Genomic DNA, 23,695 nt, shown 5'->3' with positions numbered 1-23,695 from the left:
TAAATGCCGTGATGGCTGGTCTCTCTCTGGCAAGGTGCTGGCTCCTGACCCTGCTGTGATCGTGGTGGCTATGTTGGGGTCCTGCTGGAAGTGGGGGCTGCCTGGCCTGGCAGTCACTGCTGATGACCTGCGTGACGTTTTGCTAAGGAAGGGCTGGAGAATGACCATGCAGTGACTATGGTGGATGGGACAGAGAGCAGCCCATGAGGAAAAGGGCTTTACGTGAACGCCCGGAGCCCTGGGTGCACCCCTAAGCACCTGCCTTGGCACTGGGCAAATCACTTCTTCTCTGTCCTGGGCTCAACTTTATCTAATCTGGCTGAAGCCCATCATCTAATTGCAGTAGGTCCAATCCTTTCCCAGCCACTTCCGTTGCCTGTCCCAGGAGCTCCCAGGAAAGGGGAATGGGATGAGAGGAGGAAAATAACCCAGGGAATGTCTGGGACACATTTGGGATGGGACGGGAGTGGGCTGAGGTCTCCAGCCAAGGACCCTGACACCCCCCCCGCCATCACCTCTCCACCATCCCTCGGCCAGAGTTTGGCTCTGCCTTTGCCTCCCCCATCTTAATAACTCCCCCATTAGCAGCACCGCAGCACACAGGGATGTACAAAACAGTGAACGCTTTTTATTTCGCTGCTGGAGTGTAACCACTGTAATTTCATAAAACTCAAAAAAAAAAAAAAGAAAAAAGTGATTACTAAAAGGCATACATTTTTTTTTTCCTTTTTACACAGGACGTAAGTAAACAGACAAGTTTCTTTTTAAAAAGGTTATAAAGTGTCAAGATCCTATACCTCATCTGCATATTCAAAGTGATGCCATCTGATACAAAAAGCATTGGGTATAATAATTTAGCTATGGCTCAGACCAAAAAAAAAAAAAGTCATCTGGGCTTAATCTACATACTACTACGATTGCCCATGGAGTTAAAAAGGAAAATATGCAGTTCTTTGTTGCACAGAAAGAAACAGCAGGGAAGTCGAGAGTTCATTGGGAGATCATCGTCTAAAGGAAAGCCGAGCGTGGTGAAACACCCCCCTCCCCGGGAATGTCTGCTAGAGCCTGCGAGCGGGACCACAGCTGGCCCGTGACCCCCCTGCTGCGTGAAGAAACCAGCCACATTTTTCTCCCACCAGACAGTATCCCATCCAAATCCACCCGCCAAACTGCACCTACCCAGCCCACTGGAAGCAAGTAAGATGTAAGACCCTGGAAACTGCATGGAAGTCATGAATCTCCCTGTGCGCTTTCCCACTGGGACTAATAAAAAACAAACAAACCCAATGAAAAAAAAAAAAAAAAACCCCGACTCATTCTATTGTAGATAGAGCAAGACTCTGCTTCCTCGGGAAATCTGTTACTCATAAACCTGCTCATCCAAAGCTCTCAGCCCCAGCGCCACAGCGTCAGCCTTATTGCAAGACTCGTAATACACATTTACAAATGCAAAGTCTTTAAATACGCATCACCAGACCTTTCTTAAACAAAGAGCTGGCCATTTGCGGCAGCTGCATTGCCTTCCTTCCCACCGTTGCCCCCACCATGCGCTTCATCCAACTGGAAACCATGGAGAACAGAAGGGACACATGAGCCTCTTAACTGAAACGCAGGTAAGGGCACACGTGTGCCACCGGTGTGAGGACACAACTATGGATTCCTGCTCAGATTTATTCCCCCATGTGAGGTTCAGCCATGACTGATTCCTGGGCAAAGCCTACAAGCTCTTGGTTTGATGGTTAGAGCATTTCTGCTTTGCCATCCCTTGGGTCTCCAAAGCTTTTGCTACCAGTTTGGAGCCCTGTCCCTGCAAACTACGGAAAGATAGAGGGTTTCCATGGAGGAGGTGAGAGTTGGATAGGGGTGAAGAGGTATAAAATGCAGTTTGTGCCTTTGCTTTTGCATAAAAGGGCAGGATAAGGTGCTTGGTTTGTAGTCAAAGCCATGGGGGTGTCTGTTCCCTATGACATCTGCCAAGAGTCAGTGGAGACAACTGGAGCAATAACAGAATTGGCAAATAGATCAGAATTTTAAGGCTCTCCTTTCAACATCTTGGCATCTGAGGTGAAACAAGGATTAGCGTACAAGGAGAGACCCCAAAACCAGACCAAACTATGAGCCCTTGGCCGCTTACTCCTCACTCTGCTGTTACATGTCTACTGAGCTCCAACTTTCCCTCTTCCCCAACTGTCCCAAGATTTTTGTGAGGGAACTGGGCTCTTCTTTGAGATTTCTAAGCCAAAACGCAGTTGGAAGATCCCTCAATTTCTCCAGCCTGTCATGTTTCTGCAACCCTCTCTAGGCTGAAACACTGAGTAGCTGGTACCTCAGAGGTAGGAGCCCAAGTCCATATCAAAAAAATTCCAAATATTTGGCAGTCCAACCCAGAGAAACCTTGGAGCGGGTTCAAGCTCTCCATGCAAGGAGATGCTCAGCTCCTTGGCTGCTGAGATGTCCTGTGCATGGAGCAGCACATGGGAGGTGACAGCAAGTTCCAGGACAGGGGTGGAGATACCCATTGAAGCAAGAAAAAAGAAAAAAATTAGGACAATTAAACCAGCATGGTTCTGTTTTTTTTTTGTTTTTTTCAGCAACTAATAAAACTGAAGAGTATCAAGACGCTGCACTGCCAGCCAGAGGTGCTCAAGATTTGGCCACATGGATTGTACCAGGTCAAGGACTGCTCTTATGCTAGAAGCTCCCTATTTTTAAGGTGTTTGGGTTGATGCTACATAAAGCAAAGGAGCACTGCAAAGCTTGTCCCCCCTCGTGTTCCCCGCGAAGAAGCCCACCAAGCCGAGATGTGAGTGCACTCTCATCAGAGCTCAGCACCGAGCACTTCCACCGTCAAACCCTGCATGGAGGAGGTGAAGAGTTCCCATGGCCAAAAGAGGCTGAATTCAAGCCCCTCTGTCCCCGTCCTGACCCCAACTCAAAAGCATCATGGCTAAAGCCCCGGACTGCTTGCCCTGGCCAATCCGCCGTGTGATGCTCCCATGAGCACGGGTGAGGAAGACATTTCTCCTCCTCTTGCCAGGGCAGAAACATCTCCAAGCCTGCAAAGCGATGGTTCCCACCGCTTTATCCTAAACTCTTCACGAGTCACGGCACAGCCTATGGTGACCAGGGAGCGCATGGGACCGCGAGGTCTCTTGGCTAAGAGGGATTGGGGCTGTTCCCATCGCAAAGCTGAGCCACCTCCTCCTGCCCCTGGGGATGAAGCAGCACCTATTTTAGCAGCAGGAGGACACAGCCGGGCAGGAAGGGGACGGTGACCTACCCAGTGGGACTGCTGTAATACAAGATCAGGCCTTTTTATCAGCCCAATTTCTCACCCTTCTCAACCAGCGCAGACCCTTCGACCATTGCCGCCTTCCCCACAAGACGTAGGAATCAACAGCCTGGAATGGGGCAGGAACAACTCAAGGGGACCAAGGGCTGTCCCACAATATGTGGAGGCTTGGACAGGCCAGAGGCGTGCGGTAGGACAACTCCGGGGCCACGCACGGAGGGTCCCCATCTCACTCGGCACCACAGCCTGTACCACGGGATGGCCATCCCTGCCGTGCAGTGAGGCTGGCTCCCAGCGGGAGGAGTGGAACTGGAAACGGCTCCAAGCTCCTCCTCTGCCCACATGTGGTGGCATGAAGCCGTCCCCTACCTTTCTGCAGGTACCGAAGGTGTCTAACCAGCCTTCCTCACCGCTTATCCCAAGAGATGAACCCTCTGAAGCAAATGTCTCTGGATAGTCTACGTTTCGGAAGGCACATAAACCTTTGGAGATACCCAACGCAGGGCACTGAAGGCATCTCAAGTCGGGCAGCCTAAAACCACAAGACGCTGGATGACTAGCCCTCCTTGCCCCAACAACTGCGATCCTCTGCAGCTGAGCGGGTGAGCAGCTGCGAGCCCAAAGAATACCTGGAGCATCCCTTGGGCCACACGTATGCCCTAGTGACAGTGGATGACAGCCAGCTGTGACCCGGTGCTGGAGATCACTCGGGGGGGGGGGCACGGGTCACCTTCTGGGCTCCACTGGGCAGCGATGGGAGAAAGAAAGGCCAGAGGACGTGCGGAAGACAAACAGGTTTTTTTTTTTTTTTGAAGTTTTTTTTTTTTCCTTTAATTAGCAAATTTCTTCTTATCCTCGTCAAAAGAAAAAACACCCCCATGCCCCCTACGTGCCCACCGCTCCAGCTGCTGCAAGCATTCAAAGGCAGAAAGTTGAGAGATGTTTAATGTCCCGGCTCAGGGGCAACTCTGAGTCCACCTCACCAGGGCACGCGCCGGGGGGGGGGGTTTGTGGGTGCCAGGCGCCGTGTTACAGATGTGGGAAAGGCAGGTGCAAAATTTGGTGATGTGCTCTTGCCAGGAGCACCCAAAATCCCCCAGGAAAGCTGCAGCCCAGCCCCTCGGCCAGCAAACGCAGCGGTGGAGGACACGGACGTGCCCCGAGATGCACATTGCATCCCCAGGGCGCTGCAGCCAGAATTGGGGTTTGCGCCACGGCTTAAGTGATGGGGACACGACAGGAGAGAACCCACCACCCTGTGCATTGAGTTTGGAAGCTATAAATAAGAGCACCCCACACTTTGGGGGACCCAGTGCTGACCCTGCACCCCGGCAAAGCTGGGTGCCTCAAAGCCCCGCCACGGTCCCCGAGCTTCCCAGCACCCCTGCCTTGGCTGCAGCGAGCCCCCAGCGAGCCCCAGCTGCAGCATCCCGGCTGGCATCAAGGCAACGGGGAGATGACGAAGTGGGAGAGGAAGCCATAAGAAAGGAACCGGTGCTGGGGAGAATTAGCTCAGCCCTTCCCGTGGCCACAGGGCCAGCACCAAGCTACAAGCCCCCTTCACCTCTCCCTGCTGTCACCGTCTTCCCCCGTAGAGGCCATTGCGCCGTTCCCACCTCCGTCCCCGCTGCTGCAGCCCTTATTTATAGGGAAGAGGTGGGAAAGGGTTTTTCTGGGGGTGCTCTGGCCCTCCTGCTCCCCGTCCCTTCTCAGCTGGCACAGCCCTGCCTGCGTTACTCCAAACCAAGCACCCTTCACCCCATCCCTCTCAGTGCAACGGGAGGGGAAAGGGAGGAGGAGGAGGAGGAGGATGAAGAACCGTCACGTGAGCTCATTGCCGGCTAACACCGAGAGTCAAAGGGCAGCGCTGCCTTCCCTCCTCGGGGCTGCAGCTGGAGAGAGCAACCTTTTTCGGGGGTTCGGCAAGACGACGGTGCCGTGGGTGCTGGAACACGGTGGTGGTGCTCCACGTCCCCCCACCCCAGCCCTGGCAGTGGGGTGGCGCGTGGGGTGTGCGGGGCTGGGCGAGGAGGTGAGGGGGTGGGATGTGTGCGAGTGCCCGGGTGTCTGTGTGCACGGATTTTGGCAAGAGGTCGTTGAGGTTACATGATGCAGCATTTGTTCTTGTGGTTATGAGGGTCCTTAAATCGGAGTCTCTGCTTTGGTCGGTATTTTTCCAAGTACGTCAGCTGCTTGCTGTTGATGGCTCCTCTGCGCTTCCTGCGGGGACAGAGGAGGGTCGGCACAGTCAGTGGTGTGGCAGGAGAAGACCCCCCCCCTCCCCGCACCCCGAACCCAGCCCTGTCAGGGTGCTGAACCCCCCTGCCTGGAACAGAAAGGGATTTTGGGGGCTGCGGCCGTGTGCATCCTCCAGGGATGGAGATGAGCACCGACCCCAGCAGCTTTTCTCGCTCGTCTGCCCTGGGAGTCTCAGGACACGGAGAGCTGGGGAAGAAACACGTGGGCAGCTGGCAGAAGCAGGGTGCCTGCCAAAAGCCCCCCAGGGATGCTCCCAGCTGCTGCCCCAGCCTCCTGCAGCCCTGATGCAAAGTCACAGGGTGCTCGATGCCAGCACCTCCCTTTTCCTCTCCCAAAGGAGAGAAAAAGCAACCCCGGCACCCTGAAAAAACTCTGGGACGGCCCAGATCTCTCCGTTCCCTCGGAGAGGGGCTGCTTTCTCCCCCGACACCAAAAACGCCACTCGACTTACTGTCGGATGAACTGGATGGCGTCTTCGTACTTCATCCCACTCTCGATCAAGGCCAGCGCGACGAGGACGGGAGCGCTGAAAGGGAACGGCAGTGGCGGTCACTCCCCAGCCGTGTGGCCCAGAGGCTGTCATCCCGTCCTGGGGCGGAGGGGACACACCGCAGGGCTGTAATGGTAGCGTTGTGGGCAATCATCGCCACCGCTGGCTTTTAGTTTGTAATTTCTTGCCATTTGGCTGCAAGTGCTGCCTGAAAGAATGGCTGATTTTAGGGGTAAAACCCTCAGGACAGGGCTGGCAGCTGTTTGCTGCTCTTCTAATGAGCACGAGGATTTTGGAGGCAAATCTATCGTAAAAGTGGATGTAAATACACACGCAAAACCTGACCTGCAGTGGGGGGGGAGCAGCAAAACACAGCAGCTCGTGAAACGCGATGGCTCCCAGTTGTAGTGGGAAGCATACTGCGATATTTCCAAGACGAGCTCTTAGCAAAAGCAAAATCACCGCAGGGCACTGGCAGGACAGCACCGAGCAACCCGGGTCCCCCCCGGTGCCCAGGATTTGGCTGTGAGAAGTGCAAGGAGGAGCTCAGGCAGCAGCCCCCCCGCCCCGTCTATTCCCGCTAAGGTCTCCACCACATGCAAAAAACCCTGCTGTAAGGTGGAAGGAGGAGAGCTGGCACGGTCTTCCCTCTTTCCCCTTCATGGGTGGGGGGACAGGCTCTGACTTACCGCCCCAGGCCGGCCACGCAGTGCACGGCCACGCAGCAGCCGGGGTCTTCGCAGAACTTGGTCTTCAGCAAGTTGAGCCAATCTTCCACTATCTTGCTGGGAGGAGGCGCTCCGTCATCGAACGGCCAATCCTGCAAGGTGGGGGCAAGGTCAGGGGAAGAGAGAAATACTGTCAGACCCCGGGGAAAAAAACTCAGGGGATTGCTTTTTACTCAGGGCGATGGCGTTTGGGATCTCGGCAGCGGGGATGCGGATGCACGTGCCGGGAACTGGGCTCACAGTGCAGCTCCGCGGGGAACGTAGCAGGTTTTGCGGCACCGTCTGGCACGCAGGAATCCCCTGGCTGCTTCGGCTCAGGGTTTGCAGTCATACGAGTCTAGGTCTGGGGTCCTCCCATCTTCTACGGACAGGTTCAGCCTTCAGGAGCATCTACAGGACCTGCGACACGGTCCCCGTGTCCTGCCTCTGCAGAACCAGGGTGGCCGTCGCCTGCCTCCTCCCCATTCGGATGACTGCACCGAGCTTCGGGGAGCTGCAAGTCCCATCCTTCCCCCTGCCAGCTCCTGTCTAAATCCAGCATTTGGAAGCGCAAAGCCACTTTGTAGGAAGTTTGAGCCAAGGTGTCTTGGACATGGTTGAAATCTCAGGGCCTGCTGCGGTGCCGAAATTCAGCTTGCTGCAACACATGGAGGGGAAGGTGAACGCACAAGCCCCAAAAGGATGCTCTGGGCACCCCTTCCACAGCCCTAGGGAGAGCCGAAGGGCTCCATCCTTCCAGAGGGACACCCCTCCAAATGGGGCCATTTAAATAGCATCCTTCAGGAAAGGCTCTTCAGGGGGGAAAAAAAAAGTGCCCATCTTCTTCTGAGCTTCATCCTTGAGCTGCACGGACTCAACATTGAGGCTCAATGGTGAAGTGGGGAAAACAGGTGCTGCATTAAACATCCTCCGTCCCTGGGCTCTGCTATGGGGGAAAAGTGTCCCCCCCCCCGCTTGCCTGTGACTGCTCCAGCATTTTGGGGAAGGGACGGTCTCTCCCCAGCCAGTCGAGGCTGCATGTCTCTCCCCAAAAGTGGAATTCTCTCCCAAAATGGATTTGGCAGGAGGAACGTGGCCACTGGCCAAACGGCAGTGGGAGAAGGGGGCAGGCAGGTGAGCAATGCTCGGAGGTGATGTGGCACATTGATCCCCGGTGAGTGGGAAGCATGGGGCTGTAATCCTCATGTTTGGGGAGTGAGTCACTAAGCTGCTGCGCTGGAGTCATCCTTGGCGTAAGACGGCAAAAGAAGCCGCTGAGCTGAGCTTCCCTTCAGTGTATGAACAGGTAATGTGATTTCAGTTGGGCTTTGCTAGGAAAGGAGCGTGTTGGGCTTCGGGATATCCTAATGCTTGAGCCAGCCCACCCTGCACAGCCTACACCGCTTCAGCCATGAGTGCAGGTCACCAGGCTCACACTGGGGAAGACACACCATATCAAAAAATCACTGAATCATAGAACAGTTTGGGGTGGAAGAGACCTTCAGATATCATCTAGTCCATCTCCCCAGCCATGGGCAGGGACTTCTGTCACTAGATCCTGTTGCTCAGAGCCCTGTCCAACCTGACTGGGAACACTTCCAATGGTGGGGCATCCACAACTTCTCTGGGCAACCTGTTCCGGTGTCTCACCACCTTCATCATAAAAAATTTCTTCCTTACATCCAATTTAAACCTACCTTCTTTCAGTTTAAAACCGTTGCCCCTTGTCCTATTGCAACAGACCCTGGTAAAAAGTCTTTATCTTTCTTATAAGCCTCCTTTCTATACCGAAAGGCTGCAATAAGGTCTCCTTGGAACCTTCTCATCTCCAGGCTGAACAACCCCGACTCTCTCAGCCTTTCTCCACAGCAGACCTGTTCCAACCCTCTGAACATTTCTGTGGCCCTCCTCTGGACCTGCTCCAACAGGTCGGTGGCTTTCTTATGCTGGGGTCCCCACAGCTGGACACAGTACTCCAGGTGGGATCTCATCAGAGTGGAGCAGAGGGGAAGAATCACCTCCCTTGACCTCCTGGTCACTCTTCTTTTGATGCAGCCCAAGAGATGATTGGCTTTCTGGGCTGCAAACGAACATTGCCAGCTCATGTCCAGTCTTCCATCCACCAGTGCCCCCCAGTCCTTCTCTGCAGGGCTGCTGGTCTCAATCCACTCATTGCCCAGCCTCTATCCACATTTGGGATTGCCCCGACCCAGGTGCAGGACCTTGCCCTTGTTGAACTTCGTGAGGTTTGCAGGGGCCCACTCCCCAAGCCTCTCGAGGTCCCTCTGGATGGCATCCCTTCCCTCGAGCGTATCAACGGCACCACTCAGCTTGGTGTCACCTGCAAACTTGATGAGGGTGCACTCAACCCCACTACCAACATCACTGATGAAGATATTAAACAGTATTGGCATATCCAATACCGTATATCCATCCTGCACCATTAACCTTCCTACAGTGAAACCTGCACAGCACTGGTTCTCCGGCAGGATTTCTGCTCCATCTCCAACCTGCTGGAAGAGCTGCCAAGCAGACGTCCATGGCACAACTTGGGAACTGCCGTCAGCTCTAGAGATTGCTCGGGATCCCCTGTGGCACACAGAGGAGCTGAAAGCAGAGGAGGTGTCCGAAACGCCTGGGGAGCGTGTCCGGGACAGGACAACTGTACGTACGGGCACCGTGGCTGCAGACGCTGGCACCCAGGCACACCGCACCGGAGTCAGACCTCAACTAGCTTGTGCCTATTCCCCAAAGAAAGGGATTAGGATATATAGGTATAGTCTATACATAGATATATTTGATATAGGTGTATTTAGAGATATCTCTGTACCTGCATAGATATATCTATCCATAGATACATAGGACACAGATATCTCTCCATATGATATACCTTACATAGTTTCTATACAGTTATACAAACTTATATATAGAAGCTATACAGTTTCTATACAGTGTCATATAGCTTCTGTATCTAGGATATTGATATCTCCCTACGTAAAACAAATCCTAGATATAGATATCTCTCTATATAAGATAGGTAGAGAGGTATGTACATCCTAGATATATAAACTCAGACTGGAGGACTCCAGTCAGAAACAGGGTAAAAGGCAGAATTTGGTGTGTAAGCGAGCAGATATGATATCCTAGATACAGATTCTATATGTGGCATACAGCTATCTTCCTCTATAGAATAAGATATATCCTACAGAGACATAGCATCTCTATCCAGTGAGATCTGCATCTGGAGAATCTGTATCCAGAGACATAGGATCTATTATCTACCTATATCCCACAGGATCTAGGATACAGCTACTCTCTCTATAGGGTATACATTATACAGAGAGAGCTACACAGAGAGGACCACCCCAGGAGGCACGAGGCACTTCCAAACCCTTTCCTAAATAACAAGCAGAGCTTCACTTTCCAGCTGGAGCTGAACTCCCTGGCAGGGCAATCGCGCCTGACATCATCTCCAACTACTTATCAGCCAAGATGCAGCCCAGGCAGCTGCCTGCTCTGCCTCCTTGCCTTTTCCTTCTTGCTGCCTGCTCCCTTTCATCCCCCAGAGCTGCACCAGCCGGCTGCTGGAAGAGCAAAAAACCCGCACCCCCAGTTAAGATAACGCCGGGGGTAAAGGGAACCATGCGCGTCTTCCACGTGGGATCAGGCGCTCCCATCCCCTGGATGCTTTAAAGCCCGAGCGACAGGCAGGGAAGGCAGCTGCCGACTCAACCGTATGAGTCACAGTTTCGGGTGCGTGGGCAGCACTTTCTTTTTTTAAAGCACCAGCCCCATCTCAGCTCGGGGAGCGGGGAGCTCGCCCGCCTCACCCGGAGGATGAAGTTGGGCTTCAAACCCCGCTCCCAGGCAAGTGTGATGCCACTTCGGTCTATCTGAAACGCAGAGGTTTTAGCAGACCCGAGGGCTGGGGGTATTTAAGCGCGGGGGGGTGGAGGGGGGCAGCCCCCCTGGTGCCCATCCTGCTGCCCACCTACCATGACAGTGATGCCATCCTTCTCCAGGGGGGTCTTGTCATAGGTCACTTCGCACACTCGCACAACCGTGGTGGCACCGTATTTCTTCAGGTCCTGGAAAGGCAAGGAGAAGGAGGAGTCTGAAAAAGCCCTGCCAGTTGCAGCCCAGTTAACCCCAACACGTCTGAGCCCTGCTATGACCACATGGACCACTACGGACCCTAAACCAGTGCCGTGCCCCATCTCTGGACCCTCGAGCAAACCCCCTGTGGTCCATCCAGCCTGGGAAGCACAAGGAAACATGAAATCCCAGGGCACCAAGCCGTGCGGCCACGGTAGGATTTTTACCCAGCACGTTCATGACTCCTCGGAGTCACGAGCGACGACGGGGCTGTTTATTTTTAAGCCCTGACGGCCACACCAGCAGGGAATTTACACCCCAGGCAAAAAAACAACCCCAACATGGGCGCAAGTCCCCCAAAGGAGAAATTATTTGTGCCCAGCAAAGTCACAACTCCCGCTGCAGAAATGCATAGGCTGGGGGCGGGGGGGGTCGTAGCACACCCCGCCGACCGCGCTCGCGTCTTGCAGATTGCTCAGGGGCTCCTTCTTGACCTCCTTGCCGTATCCCATCATCATTCCAACGCGCTGCAGGCTTGGGCGTGGGACTTGGGCTGTTTCCAGCGTGGCTTATCACCCGCCGCAAGGATTGCTCCCGGATTACGTGCCAGCGTACCGGCCTCGCCGGGCACCGTGTGAGATCATCCCCTTCAATGATTTATCATCTCCTTCGTTCCCCATGTGCGCTTGCCAGACCGCGGCAAACCCCCGCACGCTCAGCAGCTTGGCCAAAAACCTAAGAGGCTGGAGGAAAAGGGGAATTTTTCCCCGTTCCCACTGGTGCCATCCCCATCGCCTTGTGCACAGCGTGCAGGGTATGGGGTGGCTGTCCCCATATCGCAACCACCTTCCTGCGGCGTTCCGAGCCGGTAGCGCTCACGTGTTTTTTTTTTTTTCAGGTGTGCATTGGGGGGGGGTTTCCTCGAGCTCGGAGGATGCCTCTGGTGCCAGCACATCAGACCTCAATGCGGTTTAAGTCTAAGGCAAAAACTCTTCACCAGGCTCACGTGCAAGCCCAGGTCCCCCCCACGAGTGCAGTAACATCCCAAAATGACTCCTCGTCAGCAGAAGCTGCTTGTGCCAGCTCGACTGAACCTGCAGGACATGGTGTTTCCCCCAGGCATTGATAAAAGAGCAAGTCGAAGCCTTTCGTCCCGGACCGCAGACATGCATCCATTAATCCCCCCGCTAACTCCCAGCTGCTCCCAGGCAGGGCACTGTCGCTGGCTCACGCAACACCGAGCCCTCCAGCATCTTGGGCACTGCCCAAAACACTCTGGGCATTGGAAAGACGCTGGGATATTTGGGATGAAAAGTCCTTATTGAGGTGCTGGGAGACGCAGGGGAGGTTGCGTGCGTCCGTGTGCATCACTGCAAAGCCCCTTGACGTGATGTGCCGGTGGAGCTGGCAGGGGATGCAACAGGAACGGGGAAACTCTGCTCCACCTCCACCGTGCTCAGACATCACGCCTGGGGTCCTCCAAAACATCCAACCCCAAAAAGCTGGCGGGGATTGGACCCACCGCCCTGGGATGCCACTGGGGGCTGTGGTACCAAAGGGGATGTGCTGCTGCCTCATCCTACACAGGACCGATCCCTGTTGCATCTCAATATTGGCTTTCAGCCCCAAAACGTGCAGCTGGACCCTGGTCCCCAACTTCCAGCCTCCCCTCCTTACCTCCAAGAAGGTGCTGAGCGTGGCATTGGTAGGGTTGTGGGTGATCAGGAACCTCATGTTTTTGTAGCAGACCTCCACCGGCGCAGGGCGGTTCATCCGGGCCATGGTGGGATGGAAGGAGGGTGAGGCGGTGCTGACGGCAGTGGGGGAAAAACCCAAGAAAAGCGTGGCGTGGAGGGGAGAAAAAAAAAACCAACCGCCCCTCTGCGCTTAAAAAATAAAAATAAAACAGGATCGAGAACTCAATATACAGACGTTGTGCAAATAATCCCAGCTCCTGGGAGCGCGCCGGCTTCCTCGACACACTGCAAGCCCCCCGGGGTAAAAAGCCAGATGGGAAAAAATAATATTAATGATAATAATAATAATAATAATAATTAAAAAAAAAAAAAAATTATCCCTTTGCTGTAGTGTCGGTGTCCTCGGCGTGTGCGCGACGGCGAGCGGCTGCCGCCTCCGGTGCCGCGCGCTCCCCGGCGCTCTAGAAAGGCCTCTGCATATGGGGGGGGGGGGCGGGAGGGGGACCCCCGTCACGTTACCCCATCGGGGTATGTGGAGTACTTGGGGGCGGCACGGGGGGCCGGGAGCCTACGGGGCGGTGTCGGCGGCGTCCGGCAGCGGTCCCTCGCTGGGGCGATCCATGCACGGGAGCCTTGAATGGTTGAGTCGGAGGGTCGGGATGCCGGGCGAGACGAGGAGAGGCGGCCGGGCGCTGCTTTATGGGGCGGGCTGACGGGGTCCGCGGGGCTCAGAGCTGCTCCTCAGCACCTCCATAAATCCCAGCAGAGAGCGAGGCTGGAGGGGAAGGAAAGGGAAAGGCGGGGGTGAGGGTCCTCCTCCCCCAGGCTGGCTCCCGTACGCGCATCCCCCTGACCACGCTCGTCGTTTGCGGGAGGCCGTAGATGAGAAAGCCGGGTGGCATTTCAAGAAATAACTGGAATATCACCTGAAAAGCTGAAATGGCACCGGAAAGCTAGGGGGACAACTCTCGTTTCCCCGCAAAAGGGAAAACCCACAAGGCAGGGAAGGGGCTTGCTCTCACGCCACCCGCCGTCAGCACCCGGCTGGCGTTTTCGAGCACCCGCGCCATGCAAACTGACCCCCCCGGCACCCATCCTGTCCCCCCAGGACCTCACCTTTGAGCCCCCGAAACGCACAGCGAATATTTCTGCCCCACATACGGCGCTCTGCCCGAAACCAGCCACCGCCGCCCCTAATCAGCCACATGCTCCTGGTGCTGCTCGAGCGGCTAATGTCCACCAAATGCACCTCTAATGCTCTTAAGGCAAACTAAGCCGCCCGCAAATGAGCTTTCTTGGGGAGGAGGGGGGTCGCAGCTGCGCCGTTCCGCCAGCGCTAGTGATGGACGCGTCTGCCCGCTCGCACATCTGCATCCCCACCGCTGCCAGCGCGTCGCTCCCCATAAAGTCCGCCGGCCTCGCAACCTGCGGCGCCTTCGCCTTCGAGGATGGCAATGGGAAAAATTAAAACCAATCCCCGCCTTGGAAATGCCAAAACCCAAGAGAGGATCGGCCCAGCGGGGAAGCGAGGGTGCTGCCAGCCCTGCTCGGAGCAAAGGGAAACCTGGCGCTTCCCCGGGTTGTCACCCACCAGACTCTTGTTTTGAAGCTGGTCCCTTCCCTGGGTCAGCGGCTGCTTAGCGCCACGTGGCTGGAGCCTCAAAATAGACCATAAGCACATAAGTAACCCGAGCCAGGCCAGTATGCACCCACTCGCCTCTTCCCCTAATGCCCCAGCGCCAAGAAACTTTCCCCTCCGGGTTGTTTTATCCTGATGCGACAAGACGAAGTGGGAGCAGGGAGGTGCACTGAGCACCGACCAGCTCATCACACCACCTGGGTGCTGTCGCCGGGATCCTCCGTGCCTCAGCATCATTTACAACCCGCTCGCTGCCTCCTGCTTCACCGGTGGTCCCCAGGAATGAAAAAAAAAAAAAAAAAACAAATAGCAAAAGGAAAAGGCGGCAAGGGGAAGCACGTTGCTCTCCTAAACGTGCCCAGCTTGGCTGCTAAAATAGTGGACTTTGCTGCTGGCAGGGCACTAATTTATTATTGGCAGCACGTGCGAGCCCTGGCACTGTCCCGGCGCATCTCCGTGCCCATGGGTTTGTAGCTGGGATTTTGGAAAGGAGCTTAGAGGGGGCTAGGAGCTGGGAAAGGGCCAAAACTCAAAGGGATATCAGCACTGAGCCATCCCCAGCTCCTCTGCCGACCCTCGTATGTCCCCATCCTCCTTAATTGCCCCAAACCCCCTTGTCAATCATGTCCCATCACTCCTGACTCATTTTTTTTTTTGCCCACAAAAAGATCAGGGAAGATGGGACAGAACCAGCGGTGTGGTTTGCGATGGTGACTCGTGGCTCAGCAGCGTCGAGCCGTGGGCTCCTTTAGTTGGGGTGTGTTATTTTGGGGTTTTTTTTTTTGAAGGATGCTGAAGAACAGTAATAATCCGCCCTCCGAGGATGCTCCGTGAAGTTCAAACCCTGCCTGGGCTGCAGGGGATGAGTGGGACATCCTGGGGGGGGGATTTTCCAGTCTCCATTGAGAAAATCAGATTTTAGCAGCTGATGGAGGCTGGAAGCTCAGCTGAAGGATGGGAGCAAGGCGAGAGCTGCCTCCCAGGAGCTTTTTGGGTCTGATTCAGAGCAGCTCAGGCCCCAGGTCATGTTGACCCCCCCCAAGGGCAGCTCACCCTCCCCAGCTGGACCACAGCAGCCGGGATCTTTGCTCAAAGCTTGCAATGCTCCTGCCAGATGAGATGGGAAACCTCCTCTCCCCCTGGGCTCGATATGCTTTTCCCATCCATCTCTTTGCTTGCGGGGTCTCCTCCCCCCCCGAGATGAGCTTACCATGGCCGGGTAAGAAATGGTATTTCTGGAAGGTAATTTTGGGCTGGTTTTGGCTATGTGGCTCCTAGAGGTCCAGCTGCTGAGCTGCAGGCCAGCATGGCCACGAAAAGAGCCAGCAACCCAGCGAGTGAATGTTTTCCAAGAAAAACACGCTGGCAACCCCCTCAGCAAGCTTCTTCCTTCCTTCTCCATTTGCTTCAAGGAAAAAGAAGAGGTTAAAACCCTCCAAAGGGATGGGAGGCAGAAGGGACGGGTAGCCACAGATGCTTGCTCAAAGGGAAGAGCTGCTGGAACGCAGGTATTGCCCCAAATCATCCCCTTGCAAACCCAATTTCTCTGAAGCAAAGGACCCAGGGATCTTCTGCTTTTAACACCTTCAGCTCTTGGCTCTTTCAGCTTCCAACACATTTAATGACATCTTGCCTTCTGCCCCCTGGGGCTCGATGCACCAGCACGAGAGATGCTTGCACCGCACAAGGAAAAGCAGCAAAACCCAACTTTTTCCCTACCCCAAACAACCTTACGTCCCGTTTTAACCGGCTGCGGGGTCATGTTAATACAAACCATGCCCCGGATTAAACCCCCCCGCTGAGCAACGCTGTGGGACTGGGAGCTGCTGTGAGCCCCAACGCCAGCATCGCACGCCAGGAGCGGTAGCTTGCTCCCCATCGTCATCCAACACATGGTTCGTGCTCCATCGGCACTCTGGATCCCATATAATTTTTTATTGGCTTGGGTGTGCTTGCTGCCAGTAACGGAGGTTCACTGGGAACCGCTTGTATACGAGAACAGCGAGTGCTCCTTTCCCACAAGGTCTCCTCTCCAGTGGAAGCGTTTCAAGTATTTTGGCAATTGCATGTCCCGGCAATTCAGCCCCAAAGTCTCTAAATCCCTAATGGCTATTCAATTACAAATCATCCCCAGTGCTACAGGCTGCGATGCTGATCACCATATTAAGCGTGGCAGAATAATGTGGAAAAGGGTTTTTCAGCTAATATTAATAACCTGCCAAGTGAATAAATATCCTTCTGACTTGAGCACTATGGGTGATCTAGATGAAGCACGTGAGGACACAGTAAGCAAGACCTGGATGAGGATGCTCAGCAGCGCAGCACTGGCCTTTCAGGCTCAAACCCATCAGGGTGAAGCTCAATGAAGGAAATTCAACACGGATAATCGGAGGAGCCAGGTACCCAGCTGCCACCATCCCCCTGCTGTGCCCAAGGCCAGGGGGGGACGGGGACCACCTCCCCACAATGTACCCATCACTGCCACCCCAACATCTGCAAGCTCATCTCAAAGCTTCGCCGGCAACACTTGCCTTTGAATTTCCACAAGTATTAATGCGACGTGGTGGCCTTCTTCCTTGCAAAGCCCCCAAAAAGACACACGTACCGCGCGAGCCGCAACGACGCTTTGTGCCATGATTGTGGAAGCTTCTGGTTCTTCCACACGAAGTTTTGCACCCAAGAGCCCAGCGAGGATCCAGGGCGAATGCACCCCACTGTGGCAAGAGAGCAATGGGGGATGCTGCTCTGGAGGATGGGGACCACCGAGCCATCACGTCCCTCTCCTAATTATTCCTTTGCAGCGTGGCAGCTCCATTCCGCCTATCTCGGCCTCGTCCCAGCCATCCAGGCACAGAGCCTGCAACAGCAGGGATGAGGCTGCTCTTCCTCCTGGCACCTTGATGCAAAATAAAGGCCAGGTCTTCTTCGCTGCCGTTAATGAAAGGGCTTGGCTGGAGCCGTGACCTGACGGCTTTGCCGCTGGTACTCGGGCTAGCGGGATGCAGCCGGGGAAGTCAGGTTCTCCTGAACACAGCAACTCCCCAAGCAAAGGAAAAGGAAACTTTGCAGAGCCAAACAGTCGCTCCACGTGGGCTTTAGCAGCGGGACTTGGAACAAAGGCTCTTTCTCACCCAAACAATCTGTATCTTACCCGTGTATAAATATAGCTATCTCCCGAGTGAGCACATCTCACGTTCAAAGTTCACCTTCAGAAAAATCTAATAAAACACCCATCTGTGTTACATTTGCTCGACCTCTCTCCTGCTTTCAACCCATGTAGCAAGACACCGACCAGCCCTTTCCCCTTATGGCTGATCAATTCCTACTCTCCCCCACTTCCAATCCTAGCTCCGCAACCAGCATTTCCATCACCCTGAAAATGGAATGCAAGTTTCTGAGCAGTCCCAGTTATTACCACGTAGCAGTTCTGCACACATCTGCCACGTGTGACCACAGTAAGCAGGTCTACGAGGCTTGGTTGCACACACGAGGAGACCCACCAGCTCCACCACCACTGCCACCAGCACCAGCAGCTCCACCACTGTCACCACCACCACCACCAGTAGCAACCACCACTGTCACCACTGCCACCACTACCACCAGCACCACCACCACCACCACTGTCACCACCACCACCACCACCAGTAGCACTACCACTGTCACCACTGCCACCACCACCAGCAGCACCAGCAGCACCACCACTGTCACCACCACCACCACCAGTAGCACCACCACTGTCACCACCACCACCAGCACCAGCAGCACCACCACTACCACCACCACCACCACCAGTAGCACCACCGTCACCACTGCCACCACCACCGTCACCACTGCCACCACCACCACCAGCACCAGCAGCACCACCACTACCACCACCACCACCACCAGTAGCACCACCGTCACCACTGCCACCACCACCGTCACCACTGCCACCACCACCACCAGCACCAGCAGCTCCACCACTGTCACCACCACCACCACCAGTAGCAACCACCACTGTCACCACTGCCACCACTGCCACCAGCACCACCATTGCCACCAGCACCACCACTGTCACCACCGCCACCACTACCACCAGCACCACCACTGCCACCAACGTGAGCAGCCCCACCACCGCCACCATTGCCACCAGCACCACCACCAGCACCACCGCCAGGAAGGATAGATCCCAGGACACAGACAGCCACAGTGCTGTCCCCAGCCTACGACCGCAGCCGGGACCCAGCCAGAGGAAAGCCAACGTGCTGAGATTTCCTCTGGCCGCATCCGCGCGGAAGGAAACAGGGAAGATCCGGGAGGAGAGCAACGGAAACAAAACACCCCGCAGGAGCCGGCATCGGAGGGCAGAGGTATAAGCGACCACTGGCACGTTCTGCTCCAGGTGCAGAACTGGAAAGAGCCGATGGGGATGTCCTGGAAAAGCCATGCCGGGTACCGTGGGGAGGCAGCGGCGGCTGCGGGGTATCTGCTGCTGGGAGCGGAGCAGTGCCTGGCACCATCTGCCTGGGAAGCATCATGGGGTTTTTCCTCCAAGGGGTTATTGTTTTGTTTGTTTCTTTCGCCGCAGGGCATGTTTCCTGAGCAAAACAGCAAGGAGGATTAAAATTGCACGGGTGCAGAGGGAGAGGGACGGGGAGCTCTCGGCAGCCCACCAAAACACACCTGCAAGATAAACTAGGTCATGCATCTTCCTCCACATCCTTTTTGGCATGCGGTAAACGCGGACTAACATGTAAATTTGCAGAAAAGAGCCGTATGGCCTCTGATTTTATAGCTCCTGTCAGATTTAAAGGAGTTTGGTGGTATTTAGGCAGCGGGGAAAGACGCCGGCATGATGTCGGTATGGAGATTCGCAAGCAGGAGGCACTTAGGAGACTGGGAAAGAGGGAGGAATGGGGAAGATGAGACAGTGAGCCAGCCAGCCAGATAAAAAGAAGAGCACAGTCTTCCCAGCACTGTGCAAGCTGGGAATGCACCGGAGGCCCTGGTAACATAATTGACCCCTTTTTATCTTTTATTTGCACCTTTTTTCTTTGAAGAGAGGCTGAGGCAGTGTGGAAAGAGCCTAAATCAGCCCTTTGGAAGTTGTTTTTCCCCCTCGCCTGCTTTGGTGCTGGTCCACAACCCTGATGGGACACGGACCCCGTGCTGATGTAAGGATGCCTGTGATGGCCACTGGTGCTGGGCTTGCCTCTCCTGTCCGCTGCTCGTGGGGCAATGCCCCGGAGGAAACACAAGATGCTCCAGGCACCCCTTGAACAGCCCTTTAGCTGCAATTCCATGTTTTCTCCCCACACGCAACCCCCAAGCAGCTCGAATTTGAGGCGTATGAACGGATGGCATTTTTTAACCTAAGTCCTTCTTGCACAGTAAGAGATTCAGCCACCAGAAGCAGCTCATAAAAACCACAAAAAGGTACCAAATGTTCAGCACTGGGGGGATAAGGACCCTTCCCCAGCCAAAAGCAGTCCCCTGCCCATCCCTCCCATCCTGTCCCCGGCAGCGGACGACTCACAGGCAGCCCGCGGCGGCCCCGCTCGCAGCAAAATCCTGGTTTTATGATCCGGGATATCCCCTCCGCCGCCTTCCCCCAGCAGCCACGAGGAGCTCGCAGCCGCGGTGCCGACGTCAGAGGCTTTTCCTGGCTTGGATTTGAAGGGAAAGGAGGAAAAAAATAAAAAAGGGGGCGGAAGAGAGGCCAGCTCCACGGGGAAAAGTAATAGCAGGCTTTGGGCTGGCTGCCTCCCAAATCTGTAGAGGGTGCGCCCCAGAGGGGTTTTTTTGGGGGGGTGAAAGGCTCGGCTGGTCCCCACGCTCCAGTGCCCGATGCAGAGGGAAGTCAGGCACCCCAAATACTGGGGGACAGCTCCCCCCCCATCCTTCAGGAATTTCTTTTGGCCAGAGGAGTCAGGAAAATAAAGCAGTTCTGCATCTGATGGGGCATTTCCAGGCTTCCTGCCTTGCCCAAGAGCATCCTTGGAAACAAAAAAATCCCAAAGCAGCATCCTCGCCCCAAAACACAAATAGGGGGGCAAAGCCGACCCCAGTGGTCCCCCCCGACAACTGCCACCGCCACGTGCTTCTCCCACCCCGAATCTTTGGCACGGCTGAACATCTGCTCATCTTTTCTTGTGGTTTCTCGCAGCGTTTTGAGCAAATTTAATACTCGCGGCAGGTGTCTGAACGGCAAAATGCTGGTGGGGTGCGATGCCTCTTATGGGGGAAGCACCAGGAGCGTGGGCAACGGCAGCTCCCTGGGAAGGGCACGGGGGGGGGGGTCTGTTGTGACGTCCCTTTCGAAGTACAGCTTAAGCCTGTGCCAGGGAGGCTATTTTTGGGAGAGGTGCAGCCTGCGTTTAGTTTTTCCACTGCCTTCCCCAGCACTGATGTTTTGGCCTCTGTTCTTCGACTGTCTCGTTTTCCGCCGGACCTGAACTTTGCTATTTCGCATGTCCCCACTCAGTGGTGGCATCCCGATGTGAAGATGTCCCTATGCCGCCCAGTCCTACCTCCTCGTCAAGCCAACAGCAGCCCTGACCAAAGGGCACCGGCAGCCTTCTCTGCGTCATCGGTGTGTCTTGCACAACTCCCAACGCCGACCCGCCGCGGTGGCTTTGATGGACGTTTGTTGACGAAGAAGGGGGCTCCAGGGGCCTCAGTCTACCCAACGGGTGGATTTTGACCTGCAGATAGTGTTGAAAGTACACCCTGCTCCATGACACGCTGGGGATGGCAGCACAGGAGAGAAGAAAACGTGCTCTGCCTGTGATGAGCTCCATGGAAAAGTCTTCTCTGGTGGCATCAAGCTATAGCCAGCATTGAGCAGAGAAGCCAAGCTCTGGAGAAAGGCAGCTCTTCAAGTCAATGGCACCAGGTTGAGATGGGGTTTGTGGGTCCTTGAGCTTCCTCGACCATCCACACCCTGTGCTCTCAGGGACTGTCCTCCCAAACCATCTCACCCTTGCTCCCCAGTATTGGGTCTACACATTTCACTCCACGGGGACAGAGCCACACATATCGTGACAGGCTGCTGGCGGGCGGCAACACCACCAGCCCTCTCCCTTGTAGTGGGCACCGAAGCACTTTTGAAGGCAGCCACCAGCCCATGAGGACAGTGCTGCATGGAAAACTCTGGGATGGTTCCTCCTTGTCCTCACCAGCGCTGACCACTGTCATCCCCCAGCAGAAACCACCCCTTGCAACAGCTCTTCCAGGGCTTCCCCTGGAAAAAGCCCTTCCCCTTTCCAGCAGGATGGGACAGAGACGCTGCATGCAGGTTATAAGTGCTCCCCCAGGGCTACTAATAATATGGAGAGACACTGGGGGAAACATGATGAGTGTCAGCCAGGATAATTAAAAGCCACGGAGCAAGCGAAGGGAGATGGGAAGATGCCCTGCTCCTGTGTGGGATGCTGCAAGGTACGACGGTGCCCAGGCATGCTGCAGACCCCCGGCATGCCAAGCTCCTGGCTCACCCCACCAAGCCCACACCCTGCAGAGAAGGTTTTCCCTGCAATCCCCTTCCAGAAACCTCCTTAGCTCCAGCAAAAAGTCATGGCAGAGCCCCCCGGTCACTGCGGGACCATTGCTCTCCAAAGGCAACACGTCGGCAAAGCTCTGGGGATAAAAGCGGGTACCTCCGAGCTACCGGTTTTGGATGCACGGCTGTGGGCATGGCCTGATCCTGTACCCTCTCCTACCCCCTGCACCTGGCCACCGCCAGGAACAGGGACAAAACCCTTTGGTCTGAGCCGCCGCCGCTCTTGCGCAAAAAAACCCAGCGTCAAGGGACACTGTGGTGGCAGGTGCCAAGAGGTGTCCCCTGCCTGCAAGAGCTTGCAGAGCAAATAAAGGTGGTTTTTCTTTCAAAGAAATGATCAAAGGGGACGAAATGCCAAAAGTTGCAGCTGTTCTTGCTGGCGGGACATCGGTGTCTCTGCTTGCTGTGCAGAGCCTGCCCGTTGCCGAGCCCAGGTGTGTAAAGCTTTGCCCCTCATCCTCAGCCCAATTTACACCCCGTCAACATGGGAGATGGAGGAACAAACTGGAAGGAGGAGGAGACGGGAAGACTGAGCATCACTTTGGAGGAAGAAGGTTAAGCCAGTGCAGAGACTTTTTACCATGGCCTGTAGTAACAGGACAAGGGGCAATGGTTTTAAACTAAGCAGGCAAATTTAGATTGGACATAAGGAAGAAATTCTTTACGATGAAGGTGATGAAACACTGGAAGAGATTGCCCAAGGAAGTTGTGGCTGCCCCATCCCTGGAAGTGTTCAAGGTCAGGTTGGACGGGGCTTTGGGCAACCTGATCTAGTGGAAGGTGTCCCTGCCCATGGTCCCTTCCATCCCAAACCATTCTCTGATTCTATGACAGCCCGGTGGCCAGGTGACCTGAGGCTCTCCATGCCAGCATCCTCCCAGCTCACCTCTTCAACAAGCGGGTCCCAAACTGGATTCAAGATTTTCCAAGGGATTAAAAATCCTTGCTGGAATAGGACTCCCTGAGCTTTAGGAAAATGTGCTGAAAACCCCTTCTGCAAGGGGACCAGACTCCTACAGCACTGCAGCTCAGGACATGGTCTTGGGCTGTAAAAATGGGCTCCCCCATTATAATCTAGTTGGTCTCCCTCCAGGCTGTGAACCAGAAGTGGAAAGCAGGCTACCGGCACTCCAGACGAGCACATTTTAAATCACATCCTCACTTGCAATGCAGTGGTGCTCTGGCATGCCAAGGCTGCTCCCGGCCGCTGTTTGAGGCAAAACAGCCTAAAAAAGGAATTGATGGCAAACTATAGAGATCCCGGTGCTTCTTGTCACTTAAATAACTGTCCTTCGATACATAAGATGAACAGAGTCATCTAATCATATTCCTGTCATTCACAGGAAGGATTTCCAGCAGTGGCTTTATAAAAGCCAGCAAGCACCCTGGCATCTCAGAAAGAGAAATTGCAATGATCCGCATGACCAAAAAGCCTGCTCCAAACAGATGTCAGAGCCACAATGGGATGCTGCTACTCACTCCTCTCCCCATCCCAGCAGGGAAAGCAAGGAGAAGGTCGTGCAGCTGCGATGGACCGTGCCCAGGTGATTTTGGAAAGCACTTTGGAAGGAGAAGGACCATGTCCTCAGGGGAATGGCAGGAAGAGGAGGAAACCCATCCTGCCTACAGTGCTGCTGTGCAACATTGTGTGAACACCGCAACAAGCGGGGATGCCACGTCCCATGGAACGGTGCACCCAGGAAAAGCAAATTCGACCACAGGACATTGCAACCTCAAAGCACCTTTCCAGACTGTTACTGCTCTTGGGACAACATGGAGGTGAAGTGGTCGTCGCACAGCGCTTTTCAGGCTGGAGGACCCCGCAGTCGGCAACGCCACACTGCTTCTCCCCGAAACACCGAAAGGTTTGCAAGAGAGTGTTTGACTGCTGAAGAAATGCCCAAGAATGCTTACTCATGAGCACGCTTTGGCTTTGACTTTCTTTCATTGGGCTATTTGCATAAAACTGGTGCTGC

At 55.0% G+C, this 23,695-nt stretch overlaps 1 protein-coding gene across 2 annotated transcripts in view; it reads right to left on the bottom strand.

Annotated features, from left to right (window-relative positions):
• Nucleotides 1-608: 608 nt before the first annotated feature.
• PTP4A3 (protein tyrosine phosphatase 4A3) overlaps nt 609-23,695 on the bottom strand; it is a 46,442-nt gene continuing 23,355 nt past the window's right edge. Inside the window, exons 1-6 of one of the 2 annotated variants that reach the window (XM_030011947.2) lie at nt 13,657-13,798; nt 12,521-13,315; nt 10,744-10,836; nt 6,731-6,861; nt 6,003-6,077; nt 609-5,512 (exon numbers count right to left, since the gene is read on the bottom strand). In XM_030011947.2, coding sequence (XP_029867807.1) covers nt 5,395-5,512; nt 6,003-6,077; nt 6,731-6,861; nt 10,744-10,836; nt 12,521-12,625 — 522 coding nt within the window. In that variant the 5' untranslated portion in view covers nt 12,626-13,315; nt 13,657-13,798 and the 3' untranslated portion in view covers nt 609-5,394. Of the gene's footprint in view, nt 5,513-6,002; nt 6,078-6,730; nt 6,862-10,743; nt 10,837-12,520; nt 13,316-13,656; nt 13,799-23,695 lie in introns of those variants that run through there. The other variant, XM_030011948.2, reaches the window with a different exon arrangement.

This window comes from Aquila chrysaetos, chromosome 4 (genome assembly GCF_900496995.4).
Source record: "Aquila chrysaetos chrysaetos chromosome 4, bAquChr1.4, whole genome shotgun sequence".
NCBI classification, from domain to species: domain Eukaryota; kingdom Metazoa; phylum Chordata; class Aves; order Accipitriformes; family Accipitridae; genus Aquila; species Aquila chrysaetos.
The sequence above is the reverse complement of the archived record's forward strand: the minus strand, read 5'-3'. Positions and strand labels throughout refer to the sequence as shown.